At 39.0% G+C, this 26,369-nt stretch overlaps 1 protein-coding gene across 3 annotated transcripts in view; it reads right to left on the bottom strand.

Moving 5' to 3' along the window:
* Positions 1–26,369, bottom strand: part of AKAP12 (A-kinase anchoring protein 12) — a 100,169-nt gene that overhangs the window by 17,600 nt on the left and 56,200 nt on the right. For 2 of the 3 annotated variants that reach the window (XM_072140892.1, XM_072140893.1), the window contains one exon: positions 7,081–7,216. In XM_072140892.1, the coding sequence (XP_071996993.1) occupies positions 7,081–7,216 (136 nt within the window). Of the gene's footprint in view, positions 1–4,007; positions 4,272–7,080; positions 7,217–26,369 lie in introns of those variants that run through there. The other variant, XM_072140895.1, reaches the window with a different exon arrangement.

The following is a 26,369-nucleotide window of genomic DNA, read 5'->3' on the forward strand; positions in this document are numbered from 1 at the left end:
GATGGAATTGATATAATTGTCTTTAATAATGTATTCCATGAAAACTTTATATTTAAAGGGTTGCCCTGCTATGATCTTCTATAAACAGAATGGGGGATAACATACCGAGTACTTGGTGTCTGACTGCTCAAAATGATGAATGCAGTGCTTCAATCTGTTGGAGATTGAAGAATTCATCACTCAACTATTTCTATTGCATTCTTGACCTGCCACTCCATTCTCCTGATCTTTGGGGACTAATTGGTCAAATCCCCACTAATCAGAATATTATAACATAAAATAACAGCAGCAGCCCCTTTAACTACAATGTGTTCATGGAAAAGAAAGACAATGATGGCAAGGTTATAGTTTGCTTATATTGCTTGATAATACTGAACAATCTAACCAGAAGTAGGGAAGAACATTGTGGTGTAGTTTTGTTTTATCCATTTCCCAATACACATTCAAACCCTACCTTCCCCCAAACACTATACCCTTTACTGAGTAACCTAAGTGAAAGGTCTCTACAATCCCATGTACTCAATAATCATTGAGTATGATCAATATTAGAATTACTCCTAAATAAAATTGATGTATGTGAGAGAATTCTTGGTACATACAAATTATCCACCTCTATATATTAAGATTTTGTTTTGCCTTTTTACAATGGTCCAAGTATTCATGAACTACCCAGGAAACAAGATTAAGAACAGACCCTTTGCAATGCACAAACACCTGAAATCTCACTACAAAGTGACAAGAGTGTTTCAGGAATGACAAAATGATTTGCGTTTCTATCCCAACCCAATGGTCTGGCTGTGTTGTCTGTTTGCATTTCAGCTTAGACAAACAGCTTCAAAAGAAGGAAATCTTATTAACAGCCACCAAGGGTTGGGATAGCAATGGGAGACTTCCTCCTCTGCAAACGATTTCCTTTTTAATGAAGAGCTGTCACTAAATCCATACGCATTGTAGATTTCCAGCAGCTACACATCAAAAACATTCTTGTCATACAAGGAAACATTGATGAGCACTAACCATGATGTATGTATTAGAGAATTTCTTCTAAAGTATTAATCAGTAAGTTCATTCATTATTATCGGAGATGGTATTTCTCTGGCAGAACACACCTACTTCTGAGGCACAATGGGTGCTGCCCCATGAATAAGTGTCCTATTTCACTAATGCTACTGCAAAAGGAACTGACATTTTCCAATTTGAGGAGGTTCATTTAATCATTTATTGTGAGTGCAAAGCAAGTTTCACCTTTGGGGCAGCAATTACAGCATTAACCATCTAATGCAGAAATTGAATATATGGGAGGATTACTAAGTACATTCAACCTGGGCTGCTCCTTATACAGGCTGAAACTCTATAGTCTCAAATTGTTCCTTAGAGCCAAATCATTAAACTTTCCCACACAATGACAAACAAATCATCATGTCTCAAACAGATATCCATAATTGCTATGACAAAGTGAACTTGACCATGAAAAGGTTTAGTCCATGTAAATTAGGACAAAATCATCACATCAGCCTTGCTATACTGACCAGGGTGTGGCAGGGGCCGTGTAGTGTAAAACTCTCCAAAATTAATGACAATGTGGAAACTATTTTAACCTACCCAGTTATGTTTTATTCAAGATCGCTGCACAGTGAAATCCTAATCCAAAATACATAATCCAATATATATATATATATATATATATATATATATATATATATTTACAATGGATATTATTTATTAAAGGAGTTGTACCAATTATAGACATTATTTTCTTTCTACAGGATAAGGGATAACTAACTGATCAGTGAGGGTTCAACTTCTGGGTCCCAACCGATCACAAGAACGTGGCCCCCCAGGTCTTCGGAGAATGGGATCCCATTCTCACTGATGGGTGGAGTGCTGGACAAGCATGTGCACTGTTACTCCATTGAATTGTACGGCAGAAATAGCTGAGCACAGAACTCTGCTATCTCTAAGCATCCCCATAGACAATGAATGGAGCAGCAGGGTGCATGATAGTCCTGTTGTTCCACCCAACAGTGAAAAAGTGAGATCCACATTCACTGTTCTTATGATCAGTGGGGGTCCCGGCAGTCACCAATAAGCTAGTTATTCCCTATTGCGTTTATAGTGGACAACCCCTTCGCATATGAAATGCTGTGCTGTACAATTGGAAAAGGGTTCAAGTATATAAAAACAATACAAACATTGAATAACAGACGAACAAAAATTTTCCTAAACAGTTTCTACAAGGTGGGGGAGGGGCTGTAGTATAGGGTATATATATACAGCATTATACAGCTATAGTAAAATTTATGCACTAATAGGCATATAACTAGCCAGACTGGCTGCTCAAAATTGGGACTCACATTTTGCAATAAAAGATATTATTACTATAATACATGAATATAAATGTCAAAAGCTGGACATATGATTAAAGTAGCAATGAAATGTGGATAATATTTCTATTTCTACTTATCACAAATAAAACTTGAAATACTGGACATAAAGACAGAAGTACATGGAAGTGGTTCAGTTTGTGTTCTTTTACCATATAACAGTCAAATTAAAATAGGGATACCACAACCATGAATAACCTTCCTTGTCATCTTAAATGAATGATTCAAGTTCCATTCATGACACAACCAGGGCAGTTTTATGGGCTCAGTATGATGTTACAGTTGTTCTTGTGTCCATGCCCCAAATTGTAAAGCCTCCGCTAATAAAGGAAACCAATTCTCTACAACTGAATGGGATTACACTATCCCAGTACAGACATTTCCACAGTATGGGAACTGGGACCCCTCCCTGTGCCTCTGCCAGGAATGAGGTTCTTAAACTGTATAGGACAATGACGTTCTAGGAAACGCACATTACTGCAGGCAGATGTGGATCAGCTAATATGTTTTATGTGCTCTATGCCATGCAATTTGGATGTGAAAATAAAACAGGGAGTTTAGTATATTTAGGGAGATCAGGCATGGTGAAGACTACAAAGCTTTCTGCTTATTACTACCCTAGCAGAGTCTGTGATCATTAAGGGGTTAAATAGGATGGTTACTCCAGGGAATTGCAGTAGGATCACTTACAAATTAATTCTATTGTCAGACAGCAGAGGATAGCAGCAGCTGACTAATATCAGTAAGAAGGCATGAAGTCCTGGAAGAGAGTTAACCTAAAAACGTCCAGTTATTTACTGGTTAATGGGTTCCACACTGTAAAAGTTGGACCCCTGAAAAGCCACAAATCACTCTCTTGACAAACTCGTATCCATTATCTAAGACATCACAGGTTTCATAATAAATAAGTAACATGGTATTTTTTATTAATTTTGCAGAGGTAATAACATGTCTATTATTAACCAAAACCAACACAGGCTTCACACACATCACGTATTAACCATTCAGCTGAAAATAAACTTCACCTTCCTTATACAATCCAGCACAAGGGCAGCCCAATAGACTGTGTGTAGCTGGCTATGCAGCAAATGTGATCAACTGAAATCACATGATCAATACAATTATACATTTCATTGATCAGACTGAAAAATATTCATCATACCAGTACCTCCATCTGCTAGATTTCTCCAGGCTACATGCTGCTATGGGCTCCGGCAGTGGAGACACACCTTTTCCAAACTTACAATAATGCATAGGAGTTATTAGATGATAACATTAGTTTTCACATGTGAAAACGAACTACTTATTAATAAAAAAGTAATAAAAGAAAAATAAGTAAGAAAAATAAACTCAGTAAAATAGTATTAGGATAGATACTCTATGCTCTATATGAAGTAGACACATTCATTTAATTCCTTACACCTATAGTTCATTACTTGCATTACTTCTGAACATAAAAAAAATGTGAAAACTTTTGCATTTCCTGGAAACAGGAATACAGGGACCATCAGTAATATGTAAAGCTATACATAGCATTCATAAAATAACATTAATAAAAATGTTATCTCCACCCTAAAAATGTCAGGTTAAAATATGTAGGATTCCTTAAAGAAATTGCCTTACCAGTTAATGTAATTGTGCCAAGCATAATGTGTCCTCTGTGAGATCCTTATCCTTATGCCACAGCTACTCTGCCCTTCTTATTGCTGCTAGAAGGAGTAGTAGTAGTTGTATCCCAGGTCACTGGAGCAGACAGTAGATGTCGTATGAAGCTTGCTTAAAGCGCAATCCAGCTATTTGGAAGAGAGTGTATATAACATCCCAGTGTTGTCCCTGTGCTGTTCCTGGAGGGATGTGTGAAATGAGAGTAGAGCTTCCTTCACACCCCTTTAACAACTTTCCTGAGTGTGAGCTGCCTGAGTGCACCACAACACTCCCCCTTCCTCCAACCCCACCCTACTCTATTGTCTGCCAACCCCCAGACCCCATGGAGAGGACTTCAAATTGTTCAAACTGAAGGTGGCTCAGCTATGACTCACCCTGATCCTTGCATCTAGTACATTACTTCATGAGGAATTAGCATTCGCAAAGACCTACAACCTCCACCCCCTTATCTTTTGAACTTTCTTTACATTCCATATGAGGCTCCTTTTCATTCCAAACCGGTAGGATTTACCAAATGTAAATTGAACTTGCCTTTTATACTTTTGTTCTTTTATTTTATCTCAGACTTTACTCTGGGCTATGTAGAGGAGCAGAATATAGAAAGTTTTCCTCCCCCACAACCTATAGGAAGTGCTCCATGGCAAATGGGACAGCAAATGCCCAAAATGCCAATAAATCTAATTGTTTAGATAAAATACTTATGTCAATATCAAGTAGGGACTTCTTTACAAGTTATATTGATATATAAATATTTTTAAATGTTTTCTATTCACATCTTTAAGATATATTAAAAATGTTATAAAGATATTACCATGTCTCTATCTCTCTCTTCTGCTGTTCTTAGTTATAGTAGATATGTAAGTACAATATATTTTGTTTGTCTGCATGGTGTGTAGTTTTGCATGTATCCTATGGGTAAGGTAATAATTTTCCCCTGTAAAACCCTTTTAAACTATTTTGTTCATAATTTCTGCCTTTAGCTTTAACATTAGTATTGCTAGCAACAGACAGTAGTAAAGTGAATTATAGAAGCATCTATGGTCACTCAAAATATTCCCTCAGAACAAGGCATTTGCTGTTGACAATCAAAATGTTTAATTCCAATAGTTTGGGGAGAGAGTCAAGAGGCCCCTATACACAAAGGATAGTGGCATTATCTTCTTTACCCAAAAAACATTATTTTTTATATTCCTTGATACAATCTTGTTCATTGTATCCCCATCCTTGTGAGTGTCCATCACTACACTAGGAGAACTGAAGTCCAGACAGTTGACCTGACCTCTCCCTAAATTAGGAAGTAACAGGAAAACAAGAGGTCAAACAGGATGGCTAAACCTCCTGTACAAGAGTCTCTAGTTACAATGAAGGATACATATAAATAACTATACATTGCCCTGCAAATGTCATGGTACCAATGATAAAGCTGACCATTTGTGTGTCAGCTTTAATAATCCTACTATATCACCTGCAGAATCAGGATTATGGGTAAACATAATGTTAAGAAAAGGCTTAAATTCTATATTTTTTTAATAACATTTTGAAAGGGTTAAGCAGGTGATGTTCAACAAAAGGCATGTAGTTCAGATATATCCGGTTTGTAGCTCATATTATACACAAAACAATAATCATCAACTTTAGCTTAACTTTCTCCATCCTGTCCTCTCTCTTTTTTACGAGCGTGTTGAGTACTGTGATTCATAAGTAATGTAACAAAATTTGATCATCCTGTAATTATTTCCTGCTATTCAGTCCCAAACAACTTCCTAGAAAAACTGTCAAAAGAAAACAATCAGGTCAGCACATCTATAAAAAAAATTATTCTACTGAATAGAGAAGGTAGATAACTTTTAAATATATTTCATTATATTTATAAATGATGCTTTACATCAGCTATCAGGATACATACATGAAGTATACAGCACTGCAGCATGTGGCAGACAATGGTGGCACTGAATCTACACTATACATTACATTGGACCAACATTCCAATATAGCTGCCTACATGTGTTAATCAATATACAACAGACAATGATGGGGGGGGAGAGGAATCACAGGCTCAAAGTTTCATTGAAAGACAAGACATGCTAAAAAGGGGGGGGGGCATCTTCTTATTCAGTGATAATCAATTATTGTACTTTACTGGAAACATCAAATCAAAAGTCTTGTTATATGTGTATTGATAGGTGAATACAGCCCTGGGCACTAAAACCAAGGAGGAACTTTGCTACTAGGGAATAGTATACAGCGCTATACTACAACAAAAGTTATATACAAACAAAAGTAGAGTAGAGGAATAGGAAACAATAGGAGTGAGGGCCCTGATTGTAATAGCTTACAAACTATGGGGGGCATTTATCAGTCCTACTACACAAAAAAATTGTAGATCGGCCAGCACAGCACGGACGGCAGATACTTCATGAAGTCTGAGCCTCATGATGTATCCGTCATGGCAGCAGGGCTTTATCATATGCCATATCACGGAGGTCTGCAGTATTGTGAACTATATACCTGTGTTGTGACATCACTGAGCCTTATTTTTCTTTTCATTGACTTCACATAATCCACATAAAATGACCTTATAATTTGTGACATCATTATGTGCATTATCCATCTAATATGATGCTGTGTTTATTATCTCTGTGCCATATCCTCACTACATTTATCATCTATGTTTATAATGTGCTGAGACACCACTGTGTGCATTATTCATGTTTTAAGTTGTTATGTTTAATATCTCTGTGATGTGACCAAACTATGTTTATTATCAATGTTTATGATGCCATATTTATTATCTCGATGCTGTAACACCAGTGTAAATTATCGTTTTTTGTGAAGCTATGTTTATTATCTCTGTTTTATGCATATCCCATTTCACAGTGTTTATATTCTGTAATCCATGTTCTGTGACGTCACATTGTTCATTTTCCTTGTCTTCTAATGCTGTTTGTTAACCATTACATTACAAGAAGCTACAATATACTATGTTATACATGCTAATGTACCAAACAGCTTGTAGTAGAAATGCACCAACCTTCTTTAACAACTGCTAGAATTTCTTCTTCTGTTCCATGTCCATTTACATCTGAGGCCTGCAGTCCTCCTTCTACTCCTTCCCCTTCCTCTGTGGCACCATTGATTATGGCTACTTTGCCATTTGTTTGAAGCAACTGTAGAGAGAAAGAATGGATAGACAGATGTTATATGATGTGAGTACATATATTACCCAATACAACTTGCCCCACAATCCCTAATAATGCAAGAGCAAACCTTGGACGCCATTTATGGTACTTAAAACTCTGCGAAAAAGGCTTCAGGATACAGTCTGCTGAAAATAGCAGGTAGGGAAGTTACATCATACCCGAAAATTACAGTATAGAATTCAGGCTAAGAAATATAATCTTAGCCTGGTGCTTGACGATGTATCATGTTCATATACTCGGTGATCATTATCTGTTCCTTATATCTGACAATGATAATTCCCATGGGGACAAAAGATCATCAATTCAATTGTCACCATTAGTCAGCATGTCCACTATTTACACAGGTGGATAAGCTAAGACAAATCAGGACATTTGGAGCTTATAAACAATTAGATCATCTGAGTATTTGCTCATTATCAAGGACACATGGCAGTGACCAGATATGAACGCTTCTAAGCCCATTTATCTATACCAAAAAAATTGGGGTGGATTGTATTGTGTTGGAACTCGTAAAGGACAGAGGAAATTTTCTTCTCTTCTCAAACCATGACTGCTTTTGGCATTAAAACTGCAAAAACCTGAAAATGAAATAAAAGTGAACTGTAATAGATATAATTAACATCAAAATATATTTTTGACAATAGGAAAGATTTCTTGCAAATATACTTAGCATGTATGCTGTAACCTGTCATTAGGTTAAAATGTGAGATCCTGAATGACAGAACCAAACAGCTTGGGTAGAGCTGCCCACACACATAAAATTACTAGTAGCCTAGCTCTTATGTTAACGAGGGAGTTTCTTGGCCATTTGGCCATCAGCTATATAACGTGTATCACCAGCCTGAGGTAAGGAGGGAGATGAATTTGCTGAACACCATTTTTCTAATAAGCTACAATACCCTGAACCTTTGTCTTCTTTATATGTGGCACTTATTAACTCGAGAGAAAAATCAGATACATCAAGTTTTTTTTTTTTAATCAAATATTTTTTATTGATTTTTAACAGTTTTGCATTTATACAAACAATCCCCCATTCCCTCCCCTCTCCCCTTTCCAAAGACAAACTCCCTCCCTTCTACCCCTCAAACCTACCGGACAATAAAGCATTTTACAATAAATACTTCAGAGTTTCAGTGTTGCATGGGTGTACAATGAATGAGTAAGTATAGAATTGTACAGGTTATACAGAATTCTAACATACAGTTATAAGTATTACATAAAGGCAGAAAAAGGATTACGTCTCAAATGTGCTGATGGGAGACCCGGAGAGTCCAGCCAGGGGCCCCATATGCGCTCAAATAGACACTTTTTTCTAACCGAATTATATTATTCATTTTGTTTACAAACGCCTCTAACCCCGGTGCATCGGGGCGAAGCCAGTACATAGCAATAAGTTTTCTGGCTTGATACAACATTCTGCTGATCCCTATAATTACCCTGTCTTTCAAGTCGTTTTGATCTAATACTCCAAAAAGACATACAATCGGTGTGGTTCGAACTGTTACACCAAACACTTTCAAAATCAGGTTTATAACATTTTTCCAAAATCTACTTAGTTTCCTACACTCCCACATCATATGTAACATACCACATTTTGGGCACCTGTCTTCCCCCCTGAAGCCAACCCTGTATAACCAATGGGGAGTGCGGTAGACTCTATGTATTAAATATAGTTGGGATAGCCGGTGAGCCCCACAGAGTGAAAGTGAGGGGACAGTGGATAACACATCTGACCATTGCTCGTCCGTAAATGGCCCTAAGTCTTCTTCCCACTTAACTCAGGCAGTCAGGGTGTATTTCTCATGTTGGGAGTCTAGAAGCGTATTATATGTCCTGGATATATATCCTCTGGTGCCAGATACATCAAGTTTAACCTGTTGTCCTATTATGTTGATCTAGTGGAAGTCTAAACAACCCCTATAAGGCAGATGCCAATAATCCTGTATTAGGAAAAAAAATTCCTTTCCAAATTTAATATGAAAATCGGGGAAAATCCTTGGATACTTGGCCATCTTCAGAAATCTACTGTAGATAACCTGTAATATTATGTCTTCCTAGGAAGGCATTCAGACTCTTTTTAAAGTCATTCAAGGAATTAACCATCACAACATTCCTGAGTCGCACTGCTCCTACTATTTTGGATTGTACACTAAAACCCGTGTGCCTTCATTGTATTGATCTGTGCTCCACATCAGAAAATATTATTCATGCACGCGAAGAAATAATAACACAAACACCCATGGCCTCTAAGGATATTCTCTAATTTATAATTGAACTACAGAGTCTTTATCCAGCTTAAGAGAAGATGGTCCCCCCCCCCCCCCCAAGTTCTATGCTTGCTTGTCATTGGCTGATCTTAATTTCCTTCTGTGTAGTGGCAGATAAGTATAAACTGTAAATAATATGTCAAATCAGATATACACATCATGGAGGAAGACTGAGAAGGTACAGGACGCATCTTTTCAATGTCGTGGAAGATGTTTTGTCTGTCTGAGATCATTCAAAGTTAACTCCTTTAATAACTTCTCATATCGATAACACTACAATAGAAAAAACATCTATGATGCAGATGTAACCTCCCTTCTCTGTTACGGTGATGGATCTAGATATGAAAAGATCATCTGTTCTATTACCATATATATTGGGTACCTTTGTATCTGTGTAAGCCATGCTGCCAATTTACACAGAACCTTGAACTAAACCAATTGGACATCTGTAAATTGCCTTTTTGGGAGGTGACAACCTATAGCTCATTATATTGAGTACATGCACAATTAAAAGGTGGGGCGTTGAGAGACACAATAACACATGTGTTTGGACTGTTTTACACATAAAATGGCTGTCTGCCATCTTCTATCTAATGTTCTAACTTGTCCAAACTTGCCCACAGATCTTTTCTGGTCAACTGCATATTTTTAAGAGGGTAGCCCTCTTTTGTAGCCCTTTCCTACCCATCTCAAAAAAGAGAAAGCTACTTCTGCTGCTCTCATTTCCCAACTATTCAAGAGGAACAATCTCCTTTGTTTTCCAATGAATAAGAAGTTTTCTGTACTGTTACTTGTGAAACATTGCATATTTTTGATAAAGAAAACTTCTTTTTGCAGAATATTGAGTGTACCTGGCTGCCAAAAAATTGACATGAACAGATAGGTACAATGGAACACATGTATGATAAGCGGCATTTCTGCTGGGCAGATATATCTTAGCGGTTTTTCATATAGATACATGTGGCATCTGGTCTTTAGTGAATTTGCATCAATTTTTTTAAAAGTTCCAAAAAGTTGCAAAAAGTCACAATTTGCTCTGAGCTAATTTCTGCACCTGGTCAGGGAAAGTATAAAAAGCAAAAAGTTTGATACATGTGCCCCAATGAGTAAATTGGGCAATGATATTATAATTAAGGCCAAACAGCTCTGTTTGAGCCATTTACCAAGCATACACAAGACTTATATGATCTATAAAGACTTTAAAACAGGCATCTTATAGCTCCGGAAAGTTTATTTACCCAAGCACAATGGTTGATTGTAACCAACTAGGAGTTGTTTTAAAAAAAGATTATTCTTGCCAATCTGATTTTACAACAGTTCAAGCACTGATGTAACAATCATCTGTCATTGTCCCCATGTCACTGGCCTGATCAGTAGAAATATGGACTATATTAAAACATGATCAATGCAACCAAACAAACAAATTCCATTGCAAAGGATTAGTGTGACAGGGTATTAAACAGGTGTTTAGTTTTGTGATATTTTATCAAAATTTCTTTTGCTGTCAAAATATTTGAATTTCTCTTACAGCCAGTATAATTTAAAATATTACTGGTACTTTAACATTGACCAAACCTAAGATAACCCTACTATAAATCAATGGTGCCATGTTTTTGACCTGATGCCACCATAGGCCATAGATGTCTGTTGGGTTCATTGGTGAGTAATTAAAGTTGATTCAATCATTTGTCTTGCCATGCATACCTTAATTGTACCTGACTACGGATTACCCCTGCATCCTGGTATTAATTCACATGATAATTCACTTAAGAAAGCTTTTAATGAATAAGCCCTTCACAGCTTCAAATAGAATAGCAAATACCCTCAAAGCGTGAACTCTGTCTGCTCTTTAAAAAGATTACTCTAAGGCCCTTTCCCACTAAAAAATCTCCATGAAATAAGATCAGTTAGGGAAATAAAAATCTCTTTTTAGGCCATGTCTACATATGGTTAACATAATCTCAGATAGACCATAATGTGGATACATGTTAATACAATTTAAATGGTCATTTTGTTGCTTTTTATTTGCTTTTTTGCTTTATTAAAAGCCTGATTGTTTCCTCATAAAACCGGTGGGCGGTGATTGCTGATTACTAGAACATTCCTATGCTGAACCACAATTTCTATTCAAGGGTGTATTCAGACACTTTGCCTGGGGCAGCCCCTTTTTATATCCTTGCATAGTCCTATTTTGTCCAAGCACACTGCTTTTGTCTCTCTCGTTATGGTCCATCAAAATGCGGCAGCTATAACAGAACAGTGATGGGTGACATCATTTGGAAAAGGATATGATAACATGGAGGGTCCCAAGAATGTGAACTATGTTAGATAGCAAATATGAGTTGGTGTGTATTGCTAATAGTTTAATCACTGACCTGGCAAAATATGTTTGGTCATAAACATCAGATTCTGGAATGTGGATCCACAAAATCTTTATGATGTTCCCACAAAACCTAATGAAGACTTCCAGGGTATCTTCCAAAGTTATACATTAAGGTACCTACACACATAAGTCTAAATTGTTTTAAAAAAAAAGGCCATTTCAACCAAAGCGATTTTTACAACTAAACAGTGACAGACATTCATCTTCTGTAAAGATGTTAGAATGTTACCAAGTAAGAATATTCCTAAAAAGATTCCTGGTTCCCTGGTGCAATAACTGTGCTACAATTAAATGACCTTGAGATGAATTTACAAATTTTTATCTACTTGATACTTTGTTTTTACTATAACACTTGGAGGGGAAATAGCCCATTCAATACATTTGACCTGTTTTATCTGCGTAATACAGGTATCTAGTAGACCATCCATGATATGAAAAATATTGGCTTCACATACAAAGATATCTGCCAAAAAAACATAGTTATAAGCCAAAAATCACGGATTCAGCCAAATAAAATACAAATACCCATAAAGATAACCAAGTCACACAAGTGCTCAGAGTGTTTATTTACTGCATAGTAAATTCCCTCATTGATACCTAGAAATAGCAGGTATTCTTCTCTCAATGACACAAGGTTTTACTTATCTAAGAAGAGGGCCCAGTCATTGCTGCAGGCAACAAGATCTGAAGATCTGTGAAAATCCCCCTATTATAGGGTAAATGAAAACAATTTCCCCTTGTACTTCTCACTTCCTGGAAAATTCTGAAATGTCTGTGGCTGAATTCAGGAAAGAAGGTCTAGTCCATTAAAATGTACATCATTGAAGTGCTTTTCCAAGAGGCATGGTAGATTTCAAGTTTTGCTGATGACAGTTAGTTGTGTTTTATAGATATGTTTGTCGTTTTACATTTAGGGTGCCAATACATGACTAGCCCAGCCCAAGAAACCGGAGGTCAAATAATGCCAATTTCAGACACTTAGCAGAACTCTGCATGCAGTAACCATGGCTTAGGCCCACTGTATATGGGCACCCTCAGGATGGTACCAGTCAATAGGAAATGGTAAATAAAGGAACTTCTATACTTGTAAACAGTACTTTTCCATCCTACTGGACCTTTGTCCAACTTTAAATCAAACAACTAGCATCAGAAACTTTGGTCATGTTTTTGTTCAAACCACACTTTATGTGAAAGGAGGATCAGATAAAATTAAATATCAGAAGGCTAAAACAATGTGATATACAGTGCAAACATAATGGGAAAAATCAAAAGTAACCACATCAACACACTGAAGAAGAAAACATTTGTCCATTTAGGTGCAAGAACTGTAAGTACCAAGATTTTGGAAGTAACTAATTGGGGCTTATTTATCTTTAGTCACCCATTTGTGGGTGTCTTTTTGGTTATTTTGGGTTTTGGACTTGTTTGATTTATCTTAGGTGTTTAGACCTCAGAGCATTTTATTTCTCATGGTCTGGGAGTCCTTAATGTTTTTTCTGCAAGCTGTATGCGACTTTCATATGTCTTACACTGAGCAGAGGCTTCCGTCGGCACACTCTGCCATAAAGCTCTGACTGGTGTTGGGCTGTGGTGATAGCTGACATTGAAACTTTCTCTTATCTCCCTACTGCATCTCTGGAGCTCAGTCACAGTGATTTTTGGTTCTTCTTTACCTCTCTCTCACCAAGGCTCTTCTCCCACGATTACTTAGTTTGGCTGGACAGTCAGGTCAAGGAAGCATTCCATTTAAGGATTATGGAGGCCACTGTGCTATTAGAAACCTTGAGTGCTGCAGAAATTCTTTTGTAACCTTGGCCAGATCTGTGCCTCACCACAATTCTGTTTCTGAGCTCCATGGGCAGTTCTTTAGACCTCATGATTCTCATGTTGTCTGACAGCTTATATAGATAGGTGTGTGCCTTTCCTAATATGTACAATCAGTTAAATTAGGCTAGTTTCCCATTATTTTGTGATCACGGACATGACAAGCAGACAGTACAGTGTCAGCTCTGCTACATATATAGGAAACAAGATCTCCGTGCATCATATATCAATATTATGCATGGAGTTCAGTTCCCCGGCATAATGATCAGTCCCTGGAATAGCACTCCATGATCAGTCCGTGATCATGGATGTAACGAGTGCTATGCCACGGACTGATCTTTATGCCGGGGAACTGAACTCCATGCATCATATTGATATAATAATGATCAATCCGTGGCATAGGATTGATCATGGAATAATGTGAAACCAGCCTTAAACACAGCTGGACTCCAATGAAGCAGTAGAACCATCTCAATAAAGATTAGAAGGAAATGGACAGCGTGTCACAGCAAAGTATAAAATTATTTAATAAATAAAATTAGCAAAAATATCTATGTTTCAGTTTTTTTCTGTCAAGATGGGGTGTAAAGTGTATATTAATCAGCAAAAAGATAACTTTTTTTAATCTCACCAATTGGTTGCAATGAAAGAGAGTGAAAAATATAAAGAAGTCTGAATACATCCTACTGTACATAAGTTTGCAGGGTCTTTGCAACTTTTTATGAAAAGGTCCCACAAAAGACACAAACTCTTCTACAACTCCTTCTAAAGTTTTTCCTACATCTGATTGGGACTGTTTTTCATACTTTGACATCTGGATTTTAAAGATATATCAGGAGCAACAGTAAAACAAATTCTAACACAGCTCACATTGGTAGGCGAGTGGAGACAGATTTAGGCATAGATATACATTTATGTCAAAAAAGTTGCAAATAAAAGAGAACAAAAGAGAAAGTCCTATTGTAAATTATTCCCATTGACATCTATAAGCAGAGGTGGAAAATGAAAAATGGCGAAAAATGGTGATAACACCTATAATAGAGGTGTTATCTTTCACTGTATTCCTGATTTTGATGACAATGAGATGAAAAGTGAATAGAATGTTGTGCAATGGAAGAGGAAGAATACTTTTGTGCTAAGTAGTTTGTGTGAAAACTTTAGTAAAAAATTCTTTAAAAAGCATGTCAAATATAAAACTGATATAATAACAATAGGTCAGTTTCTGATGACATATTCCCTTTGGTTGCAACCAACAGGACCACAACTTTTGAGTTCCATTAGAATAAGAAATGTAGCAGAGTAGTCAGGCCATAAAATCCTCTGCCTGAATGTCTAAGTAATTTTTTCAGTATTCATTAGCTAAGTGGCTTCCTTTCTACTACAGCACTGTAGACAAGCTCATAAGAGCTTATTAACACAGAACAGGTCTTACTTGCAATCTCAGAGAACCTGAAATCTTCTTAGTTTCTATAAAATGATCCTTTGCTCAGCAATTGTAGGCAACAAATAGGACTGACGCATGGATTAGGAACTACTAATGTTGGATGGATCGCCATGGGTCTTCCATTCCTGACTATGGTGGAGTGGTATGAGTGACTTTTAACTTGAAAGTACTGTTCATTGAAAATAGAGTTGAGCATTGACCATTTTTGCTATCTGAGTACATTTGAGAGTGCTTTTGCTCAAATGCTCCTCCTTAAAAGCTTTGTTTTCCCCCAGGGATTAATATCTTGTAACTTTTTAAAAACACTTTATGTCTACCTGCAGACGAACAATCATTATAAACTATAGTCTACGAGAAATCCATGAAAAACGGTCCCGACTTGGACATGCTCCACTTCTTAATAGATCAGTTGCATGGTCAGTTAAAGTAACAGCAAAGGATACTGATCCATTAAAATGTATTGCTTTTGGCGCTTCCGCATGCCATTTGTTCAAATAACGTGTTCTTTATTATTATTATTTTGGATTTTTAGCACTTTTTTTCCCCTGCTCACTGTAACGTAAAAATAATATTTTATCTTTAGTCTCTGGTTCACTACGATTGCGGTGATACCTCATTTATATAGTTTTTCTTATCTTTGCTTAATTTTACTGAGCAAAACCAATATTGGAGAAAATCGCATTGTTTTTACTATTGACAACTTTTCAGGGCAATAACTTTTGAATTTTTCTGTTGTCAGATCAGGTTGAGGGTTATTTTTTGCGTAAAGAGTTGTTCTATTCAGTCGTATCATAATAGGGAATGTAGCTTTTTTTGATCACTTTTTAGAACATTTTTTGTGATGGTGTTTGATGAAAAATTGTATATTGCGGGAAGTTTTTCGTGTTTTTTTCCCGTCATTCACCGAGCGGGTTCAATATTGATTTAGATTTATTGAACAGATTAATACGGACGCGGTGATACCAAATATGTATGTTTTTTTGTGTTTTATATGTAACTGGGGAGATTATGGGACTTTTATTTTAGTTATTTATTTAATTAATTATATTATAAAATGATTTAATCTTTTTTTTTACTTTTTTTTTACAATTTCCATCCTTTGGCTTGAACAAGCGATCATCTGATCGCTTGTTCAAGCCCTTACACTGCAATACACTTGTATTGCAGTGTATAGTGTAAGTAACTGAGCATGCCGCGCATGCTCAGTTACATACAGCCGGGTCCTGCCAAGAAGGCAGAACCCGGCGAGAAGAGGAGCCGGAAGCCTCGGGTCACTCGCCGGACCCGGGGGCAGTGGCAGGAGGGATCGGATTCCTCAATAAACACACCGGGGGGTTCGATCCACGTGGGACACACTTGTGTGTAAGGGGTTAAACACCCGGGATCGGAGTTTTTCTGATCCCAGATGTTAGTGCCGGGTCTGGGCTGTGATATCACAACCCGACACCAGCGAGATCCGGTGTCCCGAAATCTTCTTCTGACGCGCCGCCATAGAAAGGCGTTGCGTCAGAAGAAGTACCCTTAATGACCGACGTAGATTCCCGATAGGGCGGTCATTAAGGCGTTAATATTGTCATTGGTGTATGATTGGCTCTCACAAGCCATTGGAACACTGTCTGCAAACAGCAGATGATTGACAGCCTTTCTTGTCCATATAGAGACAGCAAAGAATTACATGTGATTAAGTTTTTTCCCATAAAACTCTAATTTGTTCAGCTCCTCTTGCTCTATCACATAGACAATATGATTAAATGTGATTCTAATTAAGTCTACATTTTACATGTAAAAGTTCTTTATTTTACCCCCAAAGCCATCCACAATCTGAACAAGTTTGTATCAATACCAATGCACAAAATGTTGCATTTTTCAAAATTAGGTAAAATATATTTGTAATTTCTTTTATAATTTATTTCTACATTTAGCAGACATATCACTGCTGTTATTAAATGCTGGGTTTTGCATTTCGACGTGTTTAAGGTTAAACAACAGTATTTTCATAAAACGTCAAGCTACTGTGCTTTGTTTGAACTATTTTTAGCAACGTTTACTTTATTATTCAGCAAGGCAATGTGTAAAAAAGTTTGTATACGTTGTAATAAGTTTTAATGAGTTCTTCCATAACTACATAGAATAACAGCAGAATAACATTTTTCCTTTATTTACGCACAAAGCAAAGGGATTTACTACCACAGTTTCTCCTCGAGTGACCCAGAATTAAAATAGATTTGCTTGTTTAGTAATAGTAAATAGCAAAAACCAGAAGACTTAAAAAGCCTGATATTCAGAATCACGCCTCAAAATTCAATCACAATCCATCATTTGTTTTGTGTGAAACCTGCAAGGTCATGTGGAATCTTACAAAACCAGGCTCCAGAGTTTGAGGCATAACTATATTCAAGATAAAAACTTTAATAAAGAATTAAAGGAAACCTACCATGAGGAATCTTCCATCAGAAGTAGCTCTAATGGTAGATTTTTCATGCCTACCTCTGCCCTGATCTGTAATTAAAAGGACATCTACAACCAGGATTAAATATTGTAAACCATGCACACTTACATCAGGATCTGCTCTGCTTTTAGCTGTTTAAGCCTTTGTTGTAATGAAAAAAGGTATTCAAAATTAAGCAAATGAGCCCGAGGAGCTCCGGTTTCTATAGATGTCTATGGAGCCTGGAGCCGCTCAGGCTGATTTGCATCATTTTTAAAACTTTTTTTTTTTGTAAAAACAAGGGCATGAATAGCTAAAAGACTAGCAGATCCTGCCAGAGGGGGTACATACCTACGAGTCAGTGCCCTTGGTTTACAATCTTTGAGCCTGGTGGTAGATGTCCTTGAATAATCCTGGAACCTGACCTAACTTGTTAAAAACTTTATTTTAGTAATATGTAAATTAACTGTAGAGGTTACTGGGGCGTGAACTAGCCTTGCCGGGCACTGGGAGCCAAGGCTACTCCTCATCCCTGTAGCTTTTACAGTTGCTTTACTAAAATAAAGTTAGGTTAGGTTTCAAGATAAATAAGAGATAAGGACTGAGGCAGGCAGGAGGCATCTACCTTCAGATGGTAGATTCATTATGGTAGGTTTCCTTTAAAATGGGGCAATATCTACGACCATTCGTCATAATAAAGTCGTGTAAATTAACATGTGCCAGTTCTTATTAACCACTTCTTACCCTCCCATAGTTTTAATACATCTAGGTCTCTAATGAGTTGAGCTATAAAATTTCTGGTTCAACAACTTTACTAATATATCCTCGTCAATGGACAATTTCTTTTCATTGAACGCTTACATAAATTGGCTAATGCTCAAACTACAGTTTTACAGTTTTGTGTCTCATACATTGGTTGGTATTAAGGCTTGGTTTCACAAAGTTTTTTTTTTCTCCAGAATACGTAACAATGAAGACGTATGGTTGTGTTATTGGATTTCACAGGTATAAAGACATCCTCCCCAAAAATAAAAATAGGCTCTATGGCAGCAAAAAGATCCCTAATGGACCAAAGAGTCTACTGTACAACCAAATGCATTTCTTACATTTTACCATGATTTCCAAGCAATTTATACAAACACAGTATACATTTCTTGACCTGGTTACCCAATCAGGTTGAAAAGTTGAGTTCGACCTTTGTCAGAAAGATGTCAGACTGCACCTAACAATGTCAAATGTTTCTACAGAGCTCTGACTTTGGTCACCATGTCACAATAGGGTGTCAACAGTCAGTGGCAAATGTTCTAAATCATCTCTACATACATCCTAAAATCACTGGTGTATAGGCAGCTTCTTAACCACACATTTTACTACTGTGTTGGTGACATAGACCTTATGTCAGTGTTATGTCAACAAAGTAAATCACACTGTTTATTCACACTAACTTCCCACTGGAGCTCAGAAGTCATTTGCATTAGAGACACACAGAGAAGGACAGTGTAGGTCAGGCTGGTTTAACAATGAAAACTTTAAATGCAACAATACTCTATAATAAAATTAAAGGGGTTATTTAATTTCAAAAATTCCATTTTCAAATGTAAATGTAAAGTTAGAAATTTACGAATAATAAAAGGAAATTTTGTCACAAAACAGTTTTTCACATGGCTTTTCTATGCTGGCTTAAAGGACACCTGTCATCAGGTCTGTGTCACTTGTCCTGTCACCTCTTCCTGTTGGAGCAGCTCACAAGGATCCCATCCCAGCCTTTATCTAGTTATTTCATACATTAATCATTGTAAAATCATCTTTCCTTTATCATATAAATGAGGCTGGTCACATGGTCAGAGGCAGTGATGTCACCCCTGTTACCCCTCCCCTCTCCTCCCCCTGCTCATGTCTGTGTGTAATGTATAGCTAGTGTATGGCTAGTGTGTGTACTACATCTGCTGACATGCTGCATCCTCCTAATATACAGGTGAGAGACACAGACATCAGCTACACATGAATCTGACATGTTCTGCTGTAACATGGCTGCCTGGAGCTGCTGTATCTCTCCTATACACACACAGGGGGCGTGGCCACCAGCACCAGGAAGCACATCATTATACAGCCTCACACCATTACACAGGCTGTCAGTCATGTACTGGGGGTGTGGCTGTGCCTCCCACTCATGAATAGAGTGGACAGCTTGAATATGCTAATGCTTCATTGGACATTTCACAGGTCATTTGCATACAGTTTTAGGACCTCATTGCTTAGGTTTACAGGCATGTAGAGGGACAATGAAGGGATAGAGGCAATGCTCTCTAATGGCAGTTTATGAAAATATATTTAGTTTAGGTGGGTTATTTTGCATGACGGGTTCTCTTTAATTGTTCAAAACAATGACACGATGGAACCTGTTGTGTGCTTGGCCCACTATTATTTAATGTATTTATTAATGATTTAGTGGTAGGAATTAATAGTACTGTGTATAGGCAGATGACACTAAGCTGTGCAGTGTAATATAATCTACAGAGGATGTTCATAGGCTGCAGGGTGACTTGGACAAACTGAGTGTTTGGTCATCCATTTGGCAAATTAGGTTCAAATGTGGATAAATGTAAGGTAATGCACCTGGGGGCCAATAATCAACATGCAACATATGTCCTTGGGTGAGTAAATCTGGGAGAGTCCCTTGTTGAGAAGGACCTGGGTGTACTAGAAGATCATAAAATTAAATAATAGCATACAATGTCAATCAGCTGCCTCTAAAGTCAGCAAGATCTTAATAATAATCTTTATTTATATAGCGTCATCAAATTCTGCAGCACTTTACAAATCATAGGGGACATCTAATATATAAAGCTGAGTATGAGTATGTATGTATGTCCGCTAAAGGAATCTGCACAGTCATGTTTACAGTCACCAAATTTTGCAAAGCCGCTCTCTGTGACTCAGACTCGGTTTTGAGCTGAATGTTTCATCCCACGCTTTCAAAATCCACTTATTAACCACTATATAAAGGAGCCAGGAGCTGCTTCTGCTGTGGCAGTTGGAAAATGAGCTGTGATTGGTTGCTATTCTGCCACAGGTCATTAATATGAGCTCTGAGCTGTGATTGTTAATGAGTATAGTATAGATTAGCTGTGAGGTAAGATATGAAGTAATATCTGAGATAATATGAAAACTATCATATACAGGAGCCATTATCTGCTGTTGCAATCAATCACAGCTCAGCTTCTCTTCTTCCACAGGTCATTGATATGAACTCTGAGCTGTTATTGCTTATGACAGTGATGGCGAACCTTTTAGAGGTCAAGTCCCCAAATTGCAACCCAAAACATGCATATTTTTTGCAGTAACGTATAGCAATTTTCTTGCTCTGTACCATGGCTTTCAATGGGCCAGAGGGCACCAATCTCTTTGTCAGAAGGAGAGGAAATTTGGGTTGCCACTGGAGCTACTATTGAGAGCCCCCTGAACAGGAATATTCAGGGGTCGCACAAAAGGTGCTCAAATGATAACCTGATCCTGTCCACGCCACCTCTCTCTTCCTGCAGTCTCCGGTATACCAGGATGCTCCACATTAAAATAATGCTAAGAATGGCAAGTCCTGAGACTGCAGGGGGATCCCTATCTGGAGAACTCTGGCATGGTGCAACAGCCTGAGTGCCCACTTATAGGGCTCTGATTGCCACCACTGCTATAGGCAATGAGAATAAGACGCTTATGTGTGATGTAAGATGGATAGGGATACAGAGATAGGGGGAGATTTATCAGAAATGTAATACTTTTCCAGTTGCCGATGGAAACCATTCAGAGAACAACTGTAATTTTATAAACAGCTGTGCAAAAATGAAACTTGAGCCCTGATAGGTTGCCATGGGCAACTAGAGTAGTCCTGCTCTGGCACCTCTGATAAATCTCCATGTAGACAAAGTGACAGACAGACAGACAGACAGTCACTGTTATGAGAGTGTCAGAGACAGTCACTGTTATGAGAGTGTCAGAGACAGTTACTGGAATGAGAGTGTCAGACAGAGACAGACACTGGAATGAGAGTGTCAGAGACACAGGCAGTCACTGTAATGAGAGTGCTAGAGACAGGGACAGTCACTGGAATGAGAGTGCCAGTGACAGACAGTCGCTGGAATGAGAGTGCCAGAGACAGACAGTCGCTGGAATGAGAGTGTCAAAAAAGTTTATAAAAGACAAGTTTATAAAAGATAAGAATAATATATTATATATTATAATAATATATAAATATATGAATGGTCCATACAAAAAATATGGTGTAAAGTTGTTCCAGATTAAATCAAATCAAAAGACAAGGGGGCACTGTCTGGAGACCGTCCCCAGAAAAAGGTTTTATCACCATAGACGACCTGGCTTCTTTACAGTGAGAACTGTTAATCTGTGGAATAGCCTGCCTCAGGCACTGGTCACAGCAGGGATAGAAGAGAGCTTCAAGAAGGGTCTATATGCCTCTTTACACCTAAATAACATTGGTAGTTATGTTATATAGAATTGTTTCCCCTAAATCCCTTCCTTATCCAAAACCTATCCCTTTCTTGGTTGAATTTGATAGACGTGTGTCTTTTTTAACAGTATAAACTATGAACTAAGTTTGTATCATTTTTTTAATGTCCTTATACGTTAAACCATTCAACCAAGACATCAACTTTAGATTAAACAGATGGGGCATGCTGAAAACCATCAGCAACGTTCTGATATCCCATTACACTGGAGAAAAGTAAAGTGTCTATATCAAAATATATCAAATGGCCTACTTGTCCTAAAAAAAACAATTTGGTTCAGTCATAGTTAGACTACTGTATATGTCTACAATCAGATTTGTCAAACCACAAACTGAGTTATAGCAAATAGATTAGCAGACATTTTTTTTTATTATATTACTTCCCTTTTATTTTACAATGCTATTGACTGTGGATTAATAGCCACTGGCCTATGACCCAGCAGGAAGAAGGAATGCATTACCAGTGGAATGACAGCCATTTTATAATATGATTATTGACCAGGGCTAACATTCCAGTGAAGTAGTGAAATAAGTAGTGTTGTTCAGAATGCCATAGCAAGTGTAGATATACACATAGGCCCCTATTCACATCCCTGGGATGCTGTCTTCCCTTAAGTTGATGAATTATGTCCTGAACAAATATGGGTCTTACTATTTTTTCCTCAAAGCATCACAGTCCTCTGAAGATGTTATCATTCAAAGAACTCTGTCTGTCCTACATTCATTCCAGTCATTCTTTATAGGAGACACAACTGCAGTATAACCCAGAAAAAACAATACAGATAGCAATCTTTACAAATAAGAACTCAAGGTTCAAGTTCCAGGGTCCTGATCACCATTTATTTCAATATGTTCTTGTTCTCATTGGTGGTCAGCTACTTAGTAAATGTCTATATGTGACATAATGACAAACATGAATGGAGAGAGCTGAACATGCATGGTCACCTCCCCATTCACAGCAGCCATAGATAGGGCCACTTTTCTTAAGGGAGATATTGGTTCCTTCTTCAGGTCTTTCATCTATTTGAGAAGCTTAGAAACATAAGGTCTCTACTGAAAATAAGACCAGGCGGCAGTCATTGCTAGAACCTTCCATGCCATACATTAGCATTAGTCGCCTTTTACCGATGTGTGAGGTAATACGGTAGTATGTCACATGTCGGCTGCTGCAGTATGGAGAGGGCTCATGGGCATATTGCAGCAAACATCCACCGATTACACCTGCGATTGGTGCTAGCACCGATCACAGTTGCTAATCTCTCAATCATTGTTGTTAACCTTTCGGCATTAAAAAGCCGGCATCGTATGGGCCCAGTCATATTGTCTTAAATTGTTGCTCCCCATGACATCATTGCAACAATCTGTTGCTATGACAGCCACGGGTAATATGAAGATCTGAGGCGCCCTCATTTTAACACATTCATTACAGTGTGCCATTTGCTGTAGTATGCTGTAGGATCAATCAGACAGCCTAGGGTTAAATTGCCCTAGGAAGTCTGAAAAATAGTAACATAAGTAAAAAAAAAGGTTTTAAAAAAATTAAATAAAAATAAAGCATAAAATTTAAAATCACCACCCTTTCCCTAGAAATGAAATAAATATAAAAATCATAAACATGATCAGTATCGCCGTGTCCCAAAATGTCCAATCTATCAAAATATAATAATAACGGTTATTCAGAACCAGGGGCGTCGCTAGGTCAAAAGATCCGGGGCTCGTGCCCCGGATCTTTTGGCCAGTGCCCCGAATCTCCTCGGGTCAGCAGATCATCTGCCCCTGGAGATTCCTTCCCTCTCGTTCTCATCACGATCTGTGTCCTCAGATCGTGATGAGAACGAGTGCAGGCGCTGCTTTCCCCTGCAAGGACCTTACCTCCGGGAGTTCCAGAGGCTGAAAGACCTGTGATGATGTCATGATCACATGACCTGCAGGGGAAAGCAGCGCACAGAAAGAGAGAGAGAGAGCTGCATCTGTGAGGTGAGAAACATGACAGGGACTAGGGAAGGGGGAGAACATTGTGAGGCACATTATTTCCTGGGGGGCTGTGTGAGGCACATTATTTACTGGGGGAGAACATTGTGGGGCACATTATTTCCTGGGGGGCTGTGTGAGGCACATTATTTCCTGGGGGGCTGTGTGAGGCACATTATTTCCTGGGGGGCTGTGTGAGGCACATTATTTCCTGGGGGGCTGTGTGAGGCACATTATTTACTGGGGGGACTGTGTGAGGCACATTACTTACTGGGGGGACTGTGTGAGGCACATTACTTACTGGGGGGCTGTGTGAGGCACATTACTTACTGGGGGACTGTGTGAGGCACATTATTTACTGGGAGGACTGTGTGAGGCACATTATTTACTGGGGGGACTGTGTGAGGCACATTACTTACTGGGGGGACTGTGTGAGGCACATTACTTACTGGGGGGACTGTGTGAGGCACATTACTTACTGGGGGGCTGTGTGAGGCACATTATTTACTGGGGGGACTGTGTGAGGCACATTACTTACTGGGGGGACTGTGTGAGGCACATTACTTACTGGGGGGACTGTGTGAGGCACATTACTTACTGGGGGGCTGTGTGAGGCACATTATTTACTGGGGGGCTGTGTGTGAGGCACATTATTTACTGGGGGGACTGTGTGAGGCACATTATTTACTGGGGGGACTGTGTGAGGCACATTACTTACTGGGGGGACTGTGTGAGGCACATTACTTACTGGGGGGACTGTGTGAGGCACATTACTTACTGGGGGGCTGTGTGAGGCACATTATTTACTGGGGGGACTGTGTGAGGCACATTACTTACTGGGGGGACTGTGTGAGGCACATTACTTACTGGGGGGCTGTGTGAGGCACATTATTTACTGGGGGGACTGTGTGAGGCACATTATTTACTGGGGGGACTGTGTGAGGCACATTATTTCCTGGGGGACTGTGTGAGGCACATTATTTACTGGGGGGACTGTGTGAGGCACATTATTTACTGGGGGGACTGTGTGAGGCACATTATTTACTGGGAGGACTGTGTGAGGCACATTATTTCCTGGGGGGGCTGTGTGAGGCACATTATTTCCTGGGGGGCTGTGTGAGGCACATTATTTACTGGGGGGACTGTGTGAGGCACATTATTTACTGGGGGGGCTGTGTGAGGCACATTATTTCCTGGGGGGACTGTGTGAGGCACATTATTTCCTGGGGGGCTGTGTGAGGCACATTATTTACTGGGGGGGCTGTGTGAGGCACATTATTTCCTGGGGGGACTGTGTGAGGCACATTACTTACTGGGGAGCTGTGTGAGGCACATTATTTACTGGGGGGACTGTGTGAGGCACATTACTTACTGGGGGGCTGTGTGAGGCACATTATTTACTGGGGGGACTGTGTGAGGCACATTACTTACTGGGGGGCTGTGTGAGGCACATTATTTCCTGGGGGGACTGTGTGAGGCACATTACTTACTGGGGGGCTGTGTGAGGCACATTATTTCCTGGGGGGCTGTGTGAGGCACATTATTTACTGGGGGGACTGTGTGAGGCACATTACTAACTGGGGGGACTGTGTGAGGCACATTATTTACTGGGGGGACTGTGTGAGGCACATTATTTACTGGGGGGCTGTGTGAGGCACATTATTTACTGGGGGGCTGTGTGTGAGGCACATTACTTACTGGGGGGCTGTGTGTGAGGCACATTACTTACTGGGGGGCTGTGTGAGGCACATTATTTCCTGGGGGGCTGTGTGAGGCACATTATTTACTGGGGGGCTGTGTGTGAGGCACATTACTTACTGGGGGGCTGTGTGTGAGGCACATTACTTACTGGGGGGCTGTGTGAGGCACATTATTTACTGGGGGAACTGTGTGAGGCACATTACTTACTGGGGGGCTGTGTGAGGCACATTATTTACTCGGGGGCTGTGTGAGGCAGATTATTTACTGGGGGGCTGTGTGAGGCACATTACTTACTGGGGGGCTGTGTGAGGCACATTACTTACTGGGGGGCTGTGTGTGAGGCACATTATTTACTGGGGGCTGTGTGAGGCACATTACTTACTGGGGGGCTGTGTGAGGCACATTATTTACTGGGGGGACTGTGTGAGGCACATTACTTACTGGGGGGCTGTGTGAGGCACATTATTTCCTGGGGGGACTGTGTGAGGCACATTATTTACTGGGGGGACTGTGTGAGGCACATTATTTCCTGGGGGGCTGTGTGAGGCACATTATTTCCTGGGGGGCTGTGTGAGGCACATTA

Source organism: Engystomops pustulosus, chromosome 3 (assembly GCF_040894005.1).
Source record: "Engystomops pustulosus chromosome 3, aEngPut4.maternal, whole genome shotgun sequence".
Taxonomy (NCBI): domain Eukaryota; kingdom Metazoa; phylum Chordata; class Amphibia; order Anura; family Leptodactylidae; genus Engystomops; species Engystomops pustulosus.